Source organism: Meles meles, chromosome 17 (assembly GCF_922984935.1).
Source record: "Meles meles chromosome 17, mMelMel3.1 paternal haplotype, whole genome shotgun sequence".
Classification (NCBI taxonomy): domain Eukaryota; kingdom Metazoa; phylum Chordata; class Mammalia; order Carnivora; family Mustelidae; genus Meles; species Meles meles.
The window spans coordinates 1,397,676-1,417,358 of NC_060082.1; the positions used below are offsets into that span (position 1 = coordinate 1,397,676).

The 19,683-nt window shown below is 42.2% G+C and overlaps 1 protein-coding gene and 1 non-coding gene across 3 annotated transcripts in view; both read right to left on the reverse strand.

Annotated features, from left to right (window-relative positions):
- The window catches only part of ASH1L (ASH1 like histone lysine methyltransferase), a 172,287-nt gene that overhangs the window by 126,889 nt on the left and 25,715 nt on the right, over positions 1–19,683 (reverse strand). For both annotated transcript variants that reach the window (XM_045983164.1, XM_045983163.1), the window contains exon 2: positions 18,780–19,300. In XM_045983164.1, the coding sequence (XP_045839120.1) occupies positions 18,780–19,199 (420 nt within the window). In that variant the 5' untranslated portion in view covers positions 19,200–19,300. The remainder of the gene's footprint in view (positions 1–18,779; positions 19,301–19,683) is intronic.
- Positions 4,203–4,309, reverse strand: LOC123928527. The gene has a single exon (XR_006815741.1). It is a non-coding gene; the product is annotated as a U6 spliceosomal RNA (small nuclear RNA).

Consider the following 19,683-nt stretch of genomic DNA (forward strand, 5'->3'; position numbering starts at 1 on the left):
GAGCCACCTAGGCGTCCCTCCTTTAAATAAACATTCTGAGATAATTGTAGGTCCACCCGCAGTTGTGAGAAATAACAGAGATCCAGTATACCCTTTACCCAAGTCCCCCCAGTAACACCTTTCAAAAGTAGAGCTGCCACAAGGAGGATATTGATATTAACATAATCCACTGACTGTACCCAGATTTCCCCAGTTTTACATGTTTTCTTGTGTGTGCGCGCACACATGCATTTACTCCTATCCCGCTTTATCGCCTGTGCAGGTGCACGTATTACCACCGCAGTCAAGATACAGAACGGTCCCATCACTGAAAGGGTCACTGCGCTGTCCCTTATACTGCACAGCTTCATATTTTCTAACTACGAAAACTGTAACTGAAGTTCAAAACTGCCAGCCGTGGCTACCGATTGTTAAGGCCATAAAAGACTTAAGCACAGGGCTACTCACCATTCTATAAAAATAAAAGATACCTATAAACTTGTTTCCATAAAATATAAAGCAAATCTATTTCTATCTTGCCAAATTAAGTTGAAATATGCTTAAGACTTTTTGTCAAAATAGGTAAAAAACTTTGCTTTGACATTTAAAGACTCAATACTTTCAAGGACTGATTTGGAACCTAATGAATGAGACTAAAATGAAGCCCTTACAGAACTATATAGGCTATTTATTACAAAGAACACGTTTTAGTCATTAAAAATTACAGATTTTCATTCTTGAACAGTGGCATAACACCACAGTAATAGATCTTTAATCAACAAATCTAACAGGAGTGGGTGTAGTCCTCCTTGCACACATATTTAAAAGGAAGCTGAAGCAAAACTCGCCCATACTCAGAAGCAGCTGAGCACCGGCTCAGGGAAGATTATCGTGTCGTCTCCCTTTCTGTGTATCTTTGTAAGGCTTCAGAATACTATGCTTGCTTTCTTCCCATTCTTAGGCTTTGCAAATGTCTCAATAATTTTGAAATTATTGGTTTCCTCAAGGTTTTACAGAATGAAACCAGAGCCAGGAACAGGATTTCTGGGCAATAGTATTAACTTCGAGAGACTTCTCTATCAATGATCATTAAGTTAAAATTTTCTGTGATTTCTGGAATCAGATTTAGTTATCTTTTTTATTTTTATTATTTTTTAAAAGATTTATTTATTTATTTGACAGAGAGAGATCACAAGTAGACAGAGAGCAGACAGAGAGAGAGGGGGAAGCAGGCTCCCCGCTGAGCAGAGAGCTCGATGCGGGGCTCGATCCCAGGACCCTGAGATCATGACCTGAGCCGAAGGCAGAGGCTTAACCTACTGAGCCACCCAGGCATCCCAGTAAATTGTCTTTTTAAAAAAAAATTAGGCTTACCCATGTTTTCACATTTATTAAGATTTTATTTTTAAGTAATCTCCACACCAAATGTGAGGGGGTTTGAACTCACTACCCTGAGCTCCACTAACTGAGTCAGGCAGGAGCCCCTTATTTGCATATAATTAAGCAAAAAACCTAATTATTACAACTTTCTTTTAACTTCTACTGTATTTGGAATTATCTGTCCTTTAGCACTACTTATTCTATTTATTTGTCTTCCCTCCCTTCTGTCTCCTTCGGGGTTACACTTGCTACATAAAACCTTCCGTTTCATTTCCCCCAGAAAGAACCACTATCTGGATAGTGACTGCCTTTGTTTTCTAGTTCATTTCTGCATTCTGGTTTCACAAACACTCCTCCTAAGATTGTTTTGTTCTCAGGATAGGAATTGAGGGGAATTTTTTATTTCATTTATTTTCATTCTTTCCCTTTTAATTGATATTTAAAGGAACCTTCCCTTTAAATATAGCTTTTGTTATTTCCTAGAAATTCTGAGGTTCAGGATATTTCCAAACCGTGAGGTCTTCTTGTCGTCTGCTTTTATTAATTTCTAGTCTTTCTCCATCCTGACCAGAGAATACTGTTTGTTTTTATTCTTTATGGTAGTTTACTCCAAGTTCCATTTCTGTTGAAACTCCATCTGTTACAGACTGAAGTATGTGCCTCCAAAATTCGAATGCTGAAGCCCTGACCCTCACCCCCTAAACGTGGCTGTGTCTGGAGACAGGTCCTTCAAGGAGACCTCTACTTCAGCATAAAGGAAGTTAGAAAGGTGAGGCCCAAATCTAAGAAAATGGGGTCCCTGTCAGAGGAAGAGAGCCCAAAGCTCTCCTTCCTCTGCATTCACAGAGAAGAGGTCACATGAGGACACATCAAGAAAATGACTATGTCTACGCCAGGAAGAGAGTCTTCACCAGAAACCCACCCTGACAGCAAAATGACTTTGGACTTCTAAACTCCAGAACAGAGATGAAATAAAGAATAGAGATGGTTTTTAACCCGTCTGGTCTATGATTTGTTGTTACGGCAATCCTAATAGCCTGACACACTGGAACATTCTTGTTTTACTTGGACTTTTCATAGTCAAAACTTTTTTTTTACACTGTGTGAAATATACTTATTTTATCGGTTAAATTTAAAATTCTAGAAAACGTATACTTCTCGAAATTCAAAAGACTAACCGATCATGTAGTTTTCCATAGTTGCTTTCTATCAGTAGCCATTAGATTAGCACACTCTCCCTGCTCCTGCCTAATCATTCACTTACAGGACTGTCGATTGTTTTTACTGTATTACATCTTTATCTGTTGTATCACCTTTAAATGACATTTTCCGACCCTTACTATAATATTTGCTTTAGCCTTCCCATTCTTCTCCTGGTTGGCTAACAGAAGAATGAAGGTTGTCTTCAATGGTTTGCTGAAGAATGAACATAATATACTCCGAATTCAAGTGTTCAAAAAAGTTGGTCAATATCCTTTTGATACAGATGAGCTGTCCGACTTGAGGGCATTATGAAAATTGCTATTTTGGTTCTGAATTTTGACAAGAACACCTTAAATTTTATCCTCCCAGAGGTAACTTGATCCTTTGACCTGGATCACAAAGGAGATTGTAAGGTTCACTGATAAAGTCTAACACTGCAGTTGTTTTCATGGCACACAATCTATAACAATATTAAATGAGACCTAACAAGCTCTTTCAATCTATCGAAATTTTCTATTATTTTTAAATTTATTTTTATCTTTTAAAAAGATTTTGTTTACTTGAGAGAGGGACAGAACACACGAGTGCAAGACAGACACAAGCAGGAGCAGGAAGACGGGGCAGAGAGAGAGGGGAGAAGCAAACTGCCCATCGCACAGGGAGCCCGATGTGGGGCTCCATTCCAGGACTCTGGGATCATGACCTGAGCCGAAGGTAGATGTCTAAACAACTGAGCCACCCAGGGGCCCAGAAATTTTCTATTATTTTAACAATGTCTTTATATTCTGCTTTTTAACAGCCGAGCTAATAAAACATTCAGCCTTTCTATTTGAAGATACCAATTATGCATACTTTTATTTCTTCCCCCTTTTCCCATTGTATCACACATTGCCCATCCTTTTGAACTCTGTTCATTTCCATCTTGTTCCTTCTTCCCCACTGTTTTCACACGTGCTGCTTCTAACTGCACTTTTCTGTAATTTTTTTCTTCTACTTGTCTTTGTATGCCTTCAAATCCTCATATGTCTCCTGTGTTCTTGAAACCGTTTTATCCTTCATTGTGTTTACAAAAGTGATTGTTTTAATTTTTTACAATTCCCAGCAAAGTATTTGGAAACGATATCCTTGCTACATCTGCAATCCAGTCTGCTAAAACTTGTCAGCAGGGGAAGCCCTGTTTAGAACCGACAATTATTTTTTCTCAGTATTTGAAGACATAATTCTTTTGTTCCCTAACCTTTCTTTAGTTGATGGTTGAAGGCTGATATTTAACTGTCGCTCCTCTAATTCTCATTGTTTTATATATATTTTTGTTTTTGATAGACTAGAGATTCACTTAATGTGCCTCAATACAGACATAGCTTTATCGGTCCTTCTTAGAACATGTCCATCATAAATATTCAGTTTGGGAATATTACCCTTCAAATATTAGGTTTCCTCAACTATTCTTCAGGACTCCAATTGGGACATATTAGACTTACAACCATCCTTTATCTACTGTAATTCTTTCTACCATATTTCACATCTCTGGCTGTGCTACATTCTAGTTAATTTTCTCCATACTGTTTTCCAGTTCACTATTCTATCCACAGCTGTGTCTAAATTGAAAGCTAAACTATTATTCACTGAGCCTTTATTTATTTATTTAGAAACACTTCAAAAATCTGCATGTCTTCCTAGCCCAGGGTCCATGCTAATCTTCTCTGTATCATTCTAATTTTCACATATGTGCTGCCAAAACAAGCACCACTGAGTCTTTAAATGTAAATGACTCTACTTTTTTCATCATAAAAATGAACCGTTCATATCCGGAAAATATATTTCATTGGCTTCTTTTGAAAATCTGCCTGGTTATCTTTGTCATCTTGTTTTGTTTTTGTTTTTTCTAGTTATGTGTGTGTGTGTGTGTGTGTGTGTGTGTGTATGTTTTATTTATTAATTATTTTTATTAAAATATATTGTATTATTTGTCCCAGGGGTACAGGTCTGTGAATCGTCAGGCTTGCACACTTCACAGCAATCGCCATAGCACACACGTTCCCCAATGTCCATAACCCAACCACCCTCTCCCGACCCCCTTCTCTCCAGCAACACTCAGTTTGTTTTGTGAGATTAAGAGTCTTTTATGGTTTGTCTCCCTCCTGATCCATCTTGTTCCATTTTTTCCTTCCTGATTAATTTTAAATTCTTCTCTAGACAGGGGTATATTTTTCTGGGAGGAAGGTAACAAAAATATATATAAAGGAAACCACTGAGATATTATCTTTTTTTTTTTTTTAAAGATTTATTTATTTATTTGGGAGAGAGAGAGCACAAGCAAGCACAAACAGAGGGTGGGGGGGTGCAGAAGGGGAGGAAAAGAAGCAGACTCTCTGCTCAGCAGGTTCCCCGACGCAGGACTCTATCTCAAGACCCCAATAGCATGACCTGAGCCGAATCCAAGAATCAGACACTTAACCCAACTGAGCCACCCTGGCTCCCCACTGAGGTACAGCTTTTAAAAAAATAACAATGAAAAACTGTATTTCAAAATGAACAAAGAGGGGCGCCTAGGTGGCTCAGTGGGTTAAAGCCTCTGCCTTCAGCTCAGGTCATGATCCTGGGGTCCTGGGATCGAGCCCCGCATCGGGCTCTCTGCTTGGCAAGAAGCCTGCTTCCCTTCCTCTCTCTCTGCCTGCCTCTCTGCCTACTTGTGACCTCCGTCTATCAAATAAATAAATAAAATCTTTAAAAAATAAAATGAGCAAAGATATGAACAAAGCAGAGAATTAAATAGCAGAACAAGAAAACATGTTCAAACTCACTAGAATAAGGGAAGAAATAAATGCGAAAAGATAGGGCTTTTATATTTTGCCATTACTATGAGTGACTACCAAAAAGTGAAGGAGAATAAAGAAAATAAATGAGACCTTGTGAAACATAATCACAGAGTCTAATGAAAGGGCAAGTTACAGGAGGAAGACAGGAGAAGAATAAAAATTACAAAAATGTTTAAAAATATCTCCTTCTAAAAAATATTATCAATTTATACTTCAAGGCAGAATTTTACCAAGTTTGGCTTCAGTCTCAAGAAAGCCAAACAACTGGGACTCCTGGGTGGCTCAGTGGGTTAAGCCACTGCCTTTGGCTCAGGTCATGATCCTAGGGTCGTGGGATGGAGTCCCATATCGGGCTCCTTGCTTGGTGGGGAGCCTGCTTCTCTCTCTGCCTCTGCCTGCCACTCTGCCTGCTCATGCGTGCCCATGAGCCTCACGCCCTCTGACAAATAAATAAATAAATAAAATCTGAATTAAAAAAAAAAAAAAAGGAGGGGCGCCTGGGTGGCTCAGTGGGTTAAAGCCTCTGCCTTCGGCTCAGGTCATGATCCCAGGGTCCTGGGATCGAGCCCCACATCGGGTTCTCTGCTCCGCGGGGAACCTGCTTCCTCCTCTCTCTCTGCCTGTCTCTCTACCTACTTGTGATCTCTGTCTGTCAAATAAATAAATAAAATCTTAAAAAAAAAGTCAAAGATAAAGGGGCGCCTGGGTGGCTCAGTCGGTTAAGTGTCCACCTTGCACTCAGGTCATGATCCAAGGGTCCTCGGTTGGAGCAAGACATCAGGCTCCCTGCTGAGCAGGGAGCGAGCTTCTCTCTGCCCCTCTGCCACTTGCCCTTGTTCTCTTCAAACAAACAAAATTTTTTTAAAAAGAAAGGAAAAAAAAATCAAAGATAAAGAGAAAAACCCTGAAAGAAGATGGAAAAACACCTTTCCTACAGAAGAGCAAAGGTAGGAATTAATACCTAACTTCTTCTTGGAAGCATGCAAGCCAGAACAGTGGACTGAACTTTAAATGCAAGAAGAAGAAAAATCACCAACCTGAAATACAGTATCCTGTGAAACTATTCTTTAAAAATGAAGAAGAGGGAAGTCTGGGTGGCTCAGTGGGTTAAGCCTCTGCCTTCAGCTCAGGTCATGATCCCAGGGTCCTGGGATCGAATCCCACATCAGGCTCTCTGCTTGGCAGGAAGCCTGCTCCCCCACCCCCCTGCCTGCTTGTGATCTCTCTCTGTCAAATAAATATATAAAATCTTAAAAAAAATAAAAATAAAAATGAAGAAGAAATAAAGACTTTCACTGACAAAAATTGAGGGACTCTGTATCCAGCAGACCTGCTTTTTGCAAGATGTTCAAAGTTCTTTAGAGAGAAGGAAAATGATGGTTCAGAAACTCGGATCTAGAAAAAGACAGGAACACCACTGAGGAAGGAAAAAGTGAAGGTGACGTACAAGCTTTGATTTTTCTTATCATTAGTTGATGTAACAGTTAAGTCTGTTTAAAATAACAGCAACAATGTATGAAAAGGTCTGATATCCTTATATATAAGTGAAATGAACAATGGTGATGATAGAAAGGAGGGTAGGGAGGAACTTGGGTTATTTTGTTATTACAATGTACCCTTGAAGTGATAGTGTTAATCTGAAAGTGAACTCGGCTTAATTGTAACTGTGAACTGCAAACTCTAGGACAACCACCAAAAAATGTAAAGGAAAAGGTTTATGGACAAAATTTTCCCCATGATAGTAAGAAACATAAGTTACTCACAAAACTATGTTAGAAATTAGAAATATAAGGGCTGGCTCAGTCAGTTTCGTAAAATCCCTAGGTTTTGTTCTCTCATCACGTAAGGCCCTTAATTCTGATGTCTCCCCAAAAGTCTTCATTTGCTTCTCAGCAGCTGTATCTCAAAATTAATTAGCAACGTGCACTTACAGATAGTCTGTATGTGAGCATCTCTGGAGTGATTTATGGTCATTAAAACGAAATAAAAGATATGAACAGGCAACCCTAGAAAGCAGCATGTGAATTAGCAAGTCACTGTGATGATGTTCAGGCTTAATTCCCTGGGACTTAAGGAAAGCTATGCCGTCTTTCAATGTGGTTCAATAATGACTTTTTCCATTAGCAAGATCAACAAATAAATGAGAAATATTCACATTTGCTGTACCTCATTTTGTACCATTCAAACGAACCATGATACAGACTCAAGCAGATATCCTTAACATCCAACATTTGAAGAGAAAGTGAACTGCCTAATCAGCCAAATGCACACAAATCAGAGAAGTTTCTACTACAAAATGCCAGAAATGAGGATGAACCTGCCGGAACTGACTATGAGAGTTTGAATCTTCCTGGTACATTTATAGCTGTGTTCACAGCGCAGCAGAAGAGATTTGCTTTCCCCTCCATTTACGGCAGCAGACGCTTCCATAATGGACGATATTTTAGGAAGAGTGGCATCTTGTTTTGTCTCCAAGGCTTAAGAGGATCGCTGCTGCCCCTTAGCTGTTTGTGTGTGTAAAGGGAGAAAAGAAGACTTTACTGAAATGTGAGATCCACCAGAATTTGCATAACAGCCGCTGCCATGCAGAAGCTGGGCCCCAAGCCAAGGCTCTCCTCTTCTCCACTACAAAGCAAGCAGCTCAGGCAGCTTCCAAAACAAACAGTCAGTATGAAGGTAAGACAACAGAAGTCTACTGAAAGCAGGACCTGCGGATGCCTGGACGCCACCATCAGGTCTTCCGGCTCCAGTAACTTTTGTCAACAAGAACCCGGGAGCAGAAAAGCAGCAGCGGGATGATGCGGTCTTATATTCTGGACCTGCTCCTACGCTGGTACAATCCTACGCTGGTACAAGGAAGACTGCTCTCACAGAGGACACAACCCACAAGGTGGGGTTAGATGATCGAATGTGACCTCTTGCTCCCTGGATAGAGCTAAGGAGCCTAAACACAAAAAAATTGGTCAAAAAGGGGGAAAAAGGCCCTGGGATAAACAGCATCTGACAGCAGTGACAATAAAAGTGTCATTTGGGCTCATTTGTATCGTCTGTTAGTGACTGAGTCACTAAGACGTGTTAAATGCTTTGAAAAGGTACCTGACATCCAAAAATGTTTTCCTAAACTAAGAACCTCATGCGGGGCTGTTTCCGAATGGAGACGCTGCGGAGAGCTTGGTGTATCTCTCCGTGTTGTGGTAAAATAGAGGCTTTGTCTGACCTACTGCAAGATGAATGGCTCTTCTAAGGGTCATCATCAAAGTTGTGATTCACAAGGAAATTCATGAAACAGCCACAGGTAATAATGCTAATTTCTTAAAAGTAGCAACCTATAGACTGTTTTAAATAGACCTAAAAGGTTTAATACACACTTTTAGTAACTGAAAAGAGAAAATACGAGTATTTCGGTTGGGGAAATTTACGCAAAAGCACCATCTTAGGGCTACAGAAATGAATCCTCTGTTCTTGAGCTAGATAAGTGTTAAGGGGCATAGTTCTGGTGCTGGGGCTGGTTTTTAGGCCTGCAGATCTTGACACACAGTCCATAATCTCAATGACCTGTTTTTTAAGCATAGTGTGATCCTTCAATGCCAAAACTAAAACAATCGCCTTAACATTCAAGGAGCATTCATTCACCGGAAAACAAAAGACAGACGAAGAACTGCACTACAACACGACGCGTTAGAAAACAGAACTACACGCAGTGGAAGCAGCGAGGTTACAGCTCAGGGACCCTTCCCCGGAACTGCGTGACCGGTAAGCTGAGGCTTTCTACTGTCTCATCCGCCCTCCTTTCTCTATTTCAAATGAAACATTTTTCTCTTTGCTTTTTATTTAAGAACTTAGTAACAAATTTATTTTTCTAACTTTTCATTTTGAGGTTAGCTAATTTACTTCTTGAGATTGCAACTAACAGAAAAATGTGTCATCAAGTGCGTGCAGGACAATTTCCAGTTGTCTGATAATTCCTAGTGTCACAATCAACAAGCAGCTTAATGAAAAGTGACCAAGCATCCCTTTGCTCTGATTTTAGCCATCAGCATGTCTGTGACTTCCTCAGCAGTCTTCCGTAGTTCCTACCCGTGCGATGAAGGACTAGACAAGGAACTGTGGGATAATCACACTCGGCAATTTCGGCGAAAAATAAAAAAGTGGGGTTCAGAAGCAGGGTCTACCTTACTTCATTGTTGTTACTGTGAAAGTTACTACTGAATTCTGAAATTGTTAGGATCATCTTTCTCCTTTCACATATATTCTGAGGTGTTACTAATCCCATGTAGCTTGGCTAAAAATACCTAAAATATTCTAGTGTACATATCTACCATCTGTGCGTCTACGTCAGAATGCCTTTGCCCATCTCCTAAACTCTGACTTCCTAACACAGTAGCAGAACTTTTCACTGCCAACTTGTTTTGAGGTTGAGATGTTTTTTAAAACTGATGGTAAAATACACACAGTAGACAAAAACTTGGCTGTTAAAACATGAAGGTAGAAAAAGACCAAATTTAATAGCTCAGAACCTATTTTGTTTGAAGAGTGAGCAGTAGTTACTGTCTCACTTTACCAACGCTGCCGTTTCTGCCATCTTTGCTCATATGTTTTGTTTTGTTTTGTTTTTTTGCTAATCTGTATAATCGCAATTTAGATAATAGACTCCAGATAAACAAAAGCCTTAGGAACACCATACATCCAGTTCGAAGACCCATATCTATAGTAAAGGGTCCCAAAGACGTCACAGTTAACGTGCAAACAATGACCCACTCCCGTCCTTGGTAGGCCTTCCCCCAGTCTTACATGCTTCTCTAACTCCTGACATTAGGTACTTGCTGGGACAAAGTGATCCTCATCTTTAACAAAAAGGCACAAGTCATTATACAGATCTTGGATTATGTCCTCATATTTTCCCACCTTTTAGTTGTGAGGGCAGAGGGGGGAATTAGACATACAACAAGTTTCCTTTTCTTCTGGAAAATGAATTCTTGTTCTATGAAGCACAATTACATTAAGAAGTAGTTGGCTTTAGGGGCACCTGGGTGGCTCAGTGGGTAAAGCCTCTGCCTTCCGCTCAGGTCATGATCTCAGGGTCCTGGGATCGAGCCCTGAATTGGGCTCTCTGCTCTGCAGGGAGTCTGCTTCCCTCTCTCTCTCTCTGCCTGCCTCTCCGCCTGCTTGTGATCTCTCTGTCAAATAAATAAAGTATTTTTTAAAAAAATCTTTAAACAAACCAACACCACGAACAGTCATGTTGAGCTTCTCCAGCTGTATCCTAAACCCCTAATACGCCTTACTTCCCTTTCCCCTTTAAGAGTTAAATCCCTGCAACCCACGCTTGACCCGGCTCTCCATCGCCACCTGCTGGTGCAGTTCTGTGCGCTCCGCGAACCGCACCAGCCTGCCCCGAGGCGGTTCGCTACTAACAGATCAAAGTAAGATTCGGGTACTGTGTCTTGGTAAGATCTAACATTTTGGCTAGAAACGACAGGGCTCCTACTAACTACAACTATAAATAATTCCAAATTTCTCTAAAAAAAAAAAAACTTTCCAAAAAAGCAATTTTAACTTCAATGTTGCTCTTTCTAATATAAAGTACAGCCACAAAATTTCAGAACTTTAAAAACAAAGAAAAAAATCCTTAAAAACAAATGGGAATGGTCATACAATTTTTAAAAAAATTTATGTGAGAAGCAGCACTACATGGTTCAAAAATTAAAACACTTTGTAAGTCAAAGTAGAGAAGAAACTTTAACCCAAGATTTCTTAAGAAAATGCAGACAAAACATGGAGTTTCCCTAAGTTCTGAGTGCGACACAAGAAAGCAGAACATGTAAGCCCCAACTAGTCCTCCACGCGGTATTTTCTCAGGACTCACCTGCACTAAAGGGCTTCAAATCCCTGTCCTGTCGTCACAACCGGCAAGTGTCTGCAGCTAGCTGTGCCTCTGCGCCCTTCTGTTTACTTTGCCCCAAAGCCTTTCTTTCCAGCAGTTCTGGCAAAGATGCCAATACCGAATTCTGAACATGAACCCCTCTGCAAATCTTCCGAGCATACGCTCCACCCACCGCCCCCAATGATTCTGTGAACTCACCACCACTCTGCACGTGTTTTTATTACGGAAGCTACCACACGGTAACAACCTGTACTGCCTAGGATGGCACTTCAATATTTTATGGGGAAAAAGATGAGTCAACGAATACTGTGAGGCTAGAGATCATGTTTAAAATTAAGTGATCCAAAACTTGACCTTCCGTTGTGAACAGTACAATCATTAGTAACAGAAGTCATACCAGTAAATGTAAGTAATGCAAGTAAACTATTAATCCCCTGACCGGTTAGCTGAAGTGTAACAGACACGGGCGCCTGCGTGGCTCAGTCAGTTAAGCCTCAGACTCTTGATTTCGGCTTAGGTCATGAGATCCAGCCCCACATCACACTCTGTCCCGCGCACGGAGCCTGCTTAAGTCTCTCTGCCCCTCCTTTCCCTCTGCCCCACACCTCCTACCCTGGCTCATGTGCACTCTTTCCATCTCTCTCTGGGGAAAAAAAAGGCAGGAAAGAAAGAAAAAAGCCAAAACCTAGATAGTATCTAACCCATTTTCCCCTCAACATTTCATTTTGAAACAACTGAGATTTGTGTGCAGCCACTTAAAAACTGCTTGGCAAACGAACTGTACTAAGCAAGAGCTGAGATACTATTATTATTATCGTATGTTTTCTTATTAAAGAAACATTAATCCATCAGTTCTGTAATTAAATAAAATCTCAGACCAAGAGGGCTTAATTAGAATACTTGGATTCACGTGGGTTTTAATAACGCTCCATAAAAATCACTTGACTGAAATTCGAAATTACCTCTTCGAAGAGCTGTTTCCTAAAGAATCTATTACGTCAGCACACACATTTCTTTTCCAAACAGAAAACTATCTTTTGGAGGAAAATTATAATTAGTGCTGTAAATTTTATTTATAATCCACTGTGCTCTTTAAAGCCACTCAACTAGGCTAAAACAACACCAAAAAACTATTCACTGGCAAAACGTCAGTCACCACAGCACTAGAGGTTCAACGCTCTGTGACCTGGACTGTCACCAGGGTACACTGACTGAAACAGACCCCAATCCCATGAACCTCAAACAAGTTTCAGTTTTAATCACCGGCCGCAGGAAACATATTTTGGTCACTTTTGATCTGTCTCGAAAGCACCTGTTTGGGCGGAGGAGCCTGAGCAAACCGGGGTCACGCGAAGTACAGACGCCGCACGACTGTGACCCTGCCCCGCTGCTTCCGCGCCAGCCCCCCGCGCCATCCCCCAGCTCGGGCGCAGTGCCGGTGGGACACCGAGGGCTTCCAGCTCTGTCCTCACGCACGCAAATGCTGCTGCCGGAGAATGGAGGGACCCGGACAACGTCCCAAACAGACACCATGTGACGTGGCAAGATAACAAAACCCAATTTGCACAAGAAGTTGGTTTTTAAAGATTTTATTTATTTATTTGACAAAGAGAGAGAGTGAGCATGAGCAGGGGAAATGAGGGAGAGAGAAAGAGCAGGCTCTCCGCTGAGCAGGGAGCCCGATGCAGGACTCGATCCCAGGACCCTGAGATCATGACCGGAGCCGAAGGCAGCCACTGAGCTGACTGAGCTGCCCAGGGCCCCTTACAGGAAATGTTTTTTAAGAAGACTGTATTTAGGGGCGCCTGGGTGGCTCAGTGGGTTAATGCCTCTGCCCTTCGCTCAGGTCATGATCCCAGGGTCCTGGGATCGAGCCCCGCATCGGGCTCTCTGCTCGGTGGGAAGCCTGCTTCCTCCTCTCTCTCTGCCTGCCTCTCTGCCTACTTGTGATCTCCGTCTGTCAGATAAATGAATAAAATCTTAAAAAAAAAAAAGAAGAAGACTGTATTTATTTATTTACCTGGGACAGAGAGAGAGAGAGAGAGAGAGAGCGTGCGCACAAGCACCCGCACAGTGGGGGAAGGGGTGGAGGGAAAGGGAGCAGCTGACTCCCCAGAGAGCTCAGTGGAGGCTCAATCCCAGGAACCTGGAACCATGACCTGAGCCGGAGCAGACTTGGATGCTGAGCCGACTGAGGCCCGAAGGCGCCCCAACTGTTAGTGCAGGAGGAGGGAGACATACGCACTGGCCGGTACAGACATAATGTATTTGTGGGAGACGTTACAGACTCTGATGTTGGGAGTGATTATCCTGGAAGATTCTTTGCACCAATTTTGGTTCCAAAACAACTAGTTCTTGGGGCACCCGGGTGGCTTCTTCCCCTCCTTCTGCCTGCCTCTCCCCTTGCTTGTGCTGTCAAATAAATAAATAAAATCTCTAAAAAGAAACAAACAGGGGTGCCTGGGTGCCTCAGTCATTGCCCATCTGCCTTTAGCTCACATCATGATCCCAGGGTGCTGGGATCGAGCCCCAATGCACCCGGCTCCCTGCTTGGTGGGGGGCCTGCTTCTCCCTCTCCCACTCCCCTGCTTGTGTTCCTTCTCTGTCTCTCTCTGTTGAATCAATAAAATCTTTTAAAAAATAAAATTAAAAAAAAATAAAAATATACAACTAATTCTTTTTTTTTTTATTTTTTTTTTTAAGATTTTATTTTTTTCATTTTTTTATTTATGACAGAGAGAGATCACAAATAGGCAGAGAGGCAGGCAGAGAGAGTGAGAGGGAAGCAGGCTCCCTGCCGAGCAGAGAGCCGGATACGGGACTCGATCCCAGGACCCTGAGATCATGACCCGAGCCGAAGGCAGCAGCTTAAACCACTGAGCCACCCAGGCGCCCCAAAAATATACAACTAATTCTTAATGTATTATTTTCCAAGTGCAAATGTAAACCTGAAAATGCATTCAACATACAGATCAGTTTTCTTCATTTTGATTGAGAAATGGTTGTTCTGCTCAATCATTATCACAGTTGGTAAGGGATTATCACGAGATTGTCTAAAAGGGGGTTCCAAAATAGATTTACTCAGAGAGGGAGAAGGGTAACAACGGTAACAGTATTTCGTTGTTTCCTTTTTTCTCTCTTAAATTCTGAATCATAGGAGTTTATTACCTAATCAAATAGTATCTTCTGGTCCAATATCCATACTATTACACATTATTTTATTTTTAGTGGGGGGAGGCACAGAGGGAAAAGAAGACAGAATCGTAAGGAGGCTCCACACACAGTATGAAGCTGGGGGGTGGGGAGCAGTCAGGGTCAGTCTCTCCACTCACAGACCATGACCTGAGCTAAAATCAAGAGTCCGAGGCTTAATTCACGGACTCACCCAGACGCCTCTACACACGACACTGTTTTTAATAATAGCTTCCCACGTCCAAAGTATCTCTTGCGGTCTGAATTAGTTCCTGAATTCACAGAGCAAGAATGATAAAACCCTGAAAACAACATAGAGGAAAATCTTCAATAAACGGGATTTGACAGTGATTTCTCAGATAGGACTCCAGAAGCACAGGCAACAGAAGGAAAAACAGATAAGCCGGAGTTCACCAACACGGAAAGCCCTCGTGCATCAGAGCACACTGTCAAGACGGTGAAAAGACAACCCACACGGGGGAGTTCACATTAGCAAGTCCTGCACGCGGAGTATAGAAAGAACCCTGAAAACTCACCAACAAAAAAACAGCACAATTCAGAAAGTTCCATACCAATTTACTCAACACCGGCTGTGGACGAGAGGGCTTGTTTCCCCAGATTCCTGCCAACACTCAATTATTATTATTATCATTAATATGAAAATTTTCAGTTTTGCCAAAATTTAAATACAGAAAGCCTCAAAATTACTGAAATATAACCATACCTTCACACCAAGTACACAGCACGGTAAGTCAGTTATATCTATAAAAACAAAGTAAAAACATACTAAAAAATACATTACAAATACATTAAATACAGAATTAGGACCCTTAAAATCTTTAATATAACTTGAAACAAAAGACATTAAAAGCATCATCCTCGAATATTTCCTCAGAAGAATGAACTAAACTTCAAACCCCAATTATTAATGTGCCAGTTCCTAAACAACGAACTGCAATTTTTCATAAATTAGTGACATATTTGAATCCCTCTAAATAACAGAGTTCAGGGGCGCCTGAGTGGCTCAGTGGGTTAAACCTCTGCCTTCAGCTCAGGTCATGATCTCAGGGTCCTGGGATCTAGCCCCGCATCGGGCTCTCTGCTCATTGGGGAGCCTGCTTTCCCCTCTCTCTCTGCCTACTTGTGATCTCTGTCAAATAAATAAAATCTTTAAAAAAAAAAAAAAAAAATCACAGACCTAATGAGTAAACTACTCATTTAACAGTATGTCACATAATTCAAGAAAAGGAAAAATTTCACTCATGGAACTAAACTTGGGTTTTGCTTTTTAAAATTACATAAACAGTTTAAAAAATTACTATACAGTTACCAATCATTCAATACTAATCATAACAGCAAATAACTTATTTTTTTCTAGAGGGTCTTGTGTTTGCTCTCTGAATACTGCCAAAAGAGAAAGTAAATAGAGAGATAAAATATATGATCTATGTTTTCATTAGAAATGTAAGGCCTAATATTTGCTTTATTTTTTATTTTATTTTTTTTAGGGAGGGAGAGAGGGAGACAGAAAATCCTAAGCGGGCTCCACGTTCAGCACAGAGCCGAACACGGGGCTCGATCTCACAACCCTGAGATCACGATCTGAGCTGAAACCAAGAGTTGGACACAACTGACTGAGCCACAGAGGCACCGTGTAAGTTCTGCTTTAAAAGCAACACTGACAAAAACCCAACTGCTTTTAAAGAATTGGGGGTAAATGCTCCAGGTGCATTTGGTAAAGGCCTGTTTTAAGACTACAACATGCCTCGTAATAGTCCCTCTTTCCTTCCTTGGCCAAAGATGCTTAGTCTTTTTCGAGTCATGAACTCCTCTGAGGAGCTGGTCAGAGCTACGCAAAAACACAAACCTCGATCCGGACCGCCCTGTCGCGAAGACAGCGTCACCCCCTGCAGCCTCCCAGGGACCACAGGTTATATAAAGCCCGACCTCAGGCTGTAACAAGGGAAAGAAAACATTCACAGGAACCTATCGCATGCCAGACGCTTCATATACATCTAATTTTGCATACAGCCACTGAAGAAGGGCATCCCTACTCCGGCACCATGAATGAGAAGACCAAGTGTGAGTAAGATAAAGCAAACTGCTTGTGTGTGGTTGTTAAGCCAGGATTTAAATCGGGTTCTGATTCCGTAGCCCACGCATGCCCTTTCCACTCCTGAAGCACTAATGCGAAGTTTACCAACACACCCATCATCCTGTGCTAAAGGAGCTGCCTGAAAAATAAACACCAGCTTATGACCAGCAGTTCTGTTACCGGCCTGGGAAACCAGAGACTACTAGGAACAAGATACGTGATCGCAACCGCCCCATGCTGAGAGGGAACATGTGCTGCAGGTAAAACCCACTGAGTACAAGACCTTGTCATGAGCGTGAACTGTTTAAAAAAAACGACTGTAGAAACATTACAAAAGACCATCATACCGGAGACTTTTACGAACCAGCTGTAGAAGATAAACTCTAACATCGTTTCAAGGAAAAAAGCCAGATAAAAATCTTTTTCACTCAACCTTATGAAAATCCTTGAGTTCAGCAGGAACAGATATCCTCATGAGGAAAATAAGGCTCAGGGGAGGTTACCCAGGTTAGCGAAGATTCATTGAGTTCATTTTTGCAAATATTGGCCAAACACCCATTTCTTCCCTGGCTTCTAATCTAACTCACTCACAGTTCATTTTATCAATAAAACACCCCAAGATACCTTATATGCCTACGATCTTTGAAGAATAGCGACTATTAAAAATTTCTGGATGCCACAGCAATTTGAAGAACAAAAAGCCTGCATCATTACGGTTTCCAATAACATGCAGAAAGCACATGAATTTGATGTTAAGTAATCAACAGCAAAAATCAAGTGAATTTACGCAGGAATATTTCAAAGTTTTGGCCAAAATGTTAAGCCAAGTCTTTCTACCTAGATCCATTGTTTTACTTATATACACAAATAATTTAAATATGCACGTGGGCTATGGTGCCCACCGCCTAAAATTAAATATTGTATGAAATGGCTAGTGGAGCCTGGGTGGCTCAGTTGGTTAAGCATCTGGCTGCTTTCGGGTCAGGTCATGATCCCAGGGTCATGGGACTGAGCCCCATGTCGGGTTCCTTAGTCAGCTCGGAGTCTGCTTCTCTCTTTCCTCCCCACCCCATCCCCTGCTTGTGCTCTCTCTCGCTATCTCTAATTAATACATGAAATCTAAAAAAGAAAAAGAAAAAAAGACTAAAACTTGTGATCAACACATAACGTAAAACAAATGTAGTATCTTTACAGCAGAGAGTAAATAGGGTTGAGAAAAATTAGTGTGTTTTTTTGAAGACTTATTTATTTGAGAGAGAGAGAGAGACAGCGGGAGCACAAACGTGGTGAGCAGCAGTGGGAGAGGGAGAAGAAGGTTCCCCGCTGAGCAGGGAGCCCAATGCAGGACTCAATCCCAGGACCCCAGGATCAAGACCTGAGCCAAACGCAGTCAGCTGAACCGACTGAGCCACCCAGGCACCCTGAAAAATTAGTTACTGTATTTGGATAGCCTACGAGAAAGAGGGGACAAAAAAATAAAAAATAAAAAGAAATAAATTAGAGAAAAAAGAAAGAGGGGACAATTTTTAATGTATCAACTTGCTTTTGAGTGACAGGAACTAATCCTTGTATTAAACAATTCATTTTACAAAAGCTTTCAACATATGCGGCGCCTGGGTGGCTCAGTTAGTTAAGCGTCTGACTCTTCATTTCGGCTCAGATGATGATCTCAGGGTTGTGAGATCAAGCCCCGCTTAAGATTCTCTCTCTCCCTCTCCCTCTGCCACTCCCCTACCCCTCACACTCTCTCCCTCCTTCTCCTAAAAACAAAACAAAACAAAACCAGAACCCAAAACCAAACCAAACCAAACCCAAACCCCCAGAAGCTTTCAACAGGTTAGCGAACCGGACCCTTCCCACCACCTTCAAAGGTAAGCGGTATCACACCCGTTTAACACTTGGAGCCTCGGTTTCTTCCGTTAGTCTGTCCACGACGTTAGTAACGGGCAGGCGGGTCTCCCGGCCGCACAGCCGGTGCTCTCCGCACCAGAGCCCGCAGCAGGCACAGCAGGGTCCGCCGCGCTTCACACACCCGCCACGCGAACACAAACGCACTCGCAGCCGCGCTGTCGGCCCGTCCCTGACCGGCCTCGCAGCCTCCTGCAGGGGCACGAAACAGACCCCTGGGAAGTGCGGGGAGCACAACCAACTTCCCGCAACACGCGTGAGCAGCACATCCAACACTCCGGGACAAATCCGCGTGCTGCCAGCGACCACGACGACTCACCCGCTTGGAAGGACAGTGCTCGCTCTTCTCGTCCGTCATCTTCCCGCTCCTAAGTGCTTTCCTCGGGTGCTTGATGGTCGTTTTTATGGCAGGTCGACATACATAGTTCTCCAAGCTCTTCGGAGGTTTTTTAGTTCTCTTAGCCTGAAGGCCGATTTTCAATTTTAAGTTTCCCTCTGAAAAGTTTGTTTCTTTCACCGAAAACTGCTGCTGTGCGCCGCCCAAACCGTCCTCCGGGCCTGCCTCGCCGCCTCTGCCCCGAGTCCACTGGCGAAGGTCCTCCTCCCCGCGCGCCGCGCTCTCTAGCTCCGCTTCTCTCGCGCTCACCGCTGTGCCAGCTCCGACGGCGGAGGGACTCTTCCTTGAAAACCCTTCCGAGTCAGAGCCCAACCCTAACGCCGCAGGACTTCTAGGGTCCATCACAAGGGTCTGCTATTGCCAAAGAAGCTTATGAGAATTTTAAAGAACTGCGCTCCGTAAAGAACAGGGGTCGCCAACACTCGCATCCAGCATCTCCTTCTCTGCAGAATAAACCATAACAAAAACTCATGAGAATAGAAAGTAACTATTGATTAATATGAAAAAATGGGCATAAAGGGAGAGGGACAAGGAGGTCAGGAAGAACCCCAAATCACAGTTAAAATGAACCAAAATACAGTACAAAATGAATTTAAATTTAGTTATAAATTTAAAATTTTAGAGTAAGCTTATTCTACAGCTCTCACAAACAAGTTGTAGTAACACACGTCAAGGACTGGTTTTCGTGCTCCGACTTTTATAAGAGGTTTTGAGCTCTCCAGGCTAGGACTCAGGCTGGAATTATCTCCGCTGCTGTGTACAATGAAATTCTGAATTCATTCACTTATTCATTCATTCGAAAATATTTCTGAGCTCCTATCATGCA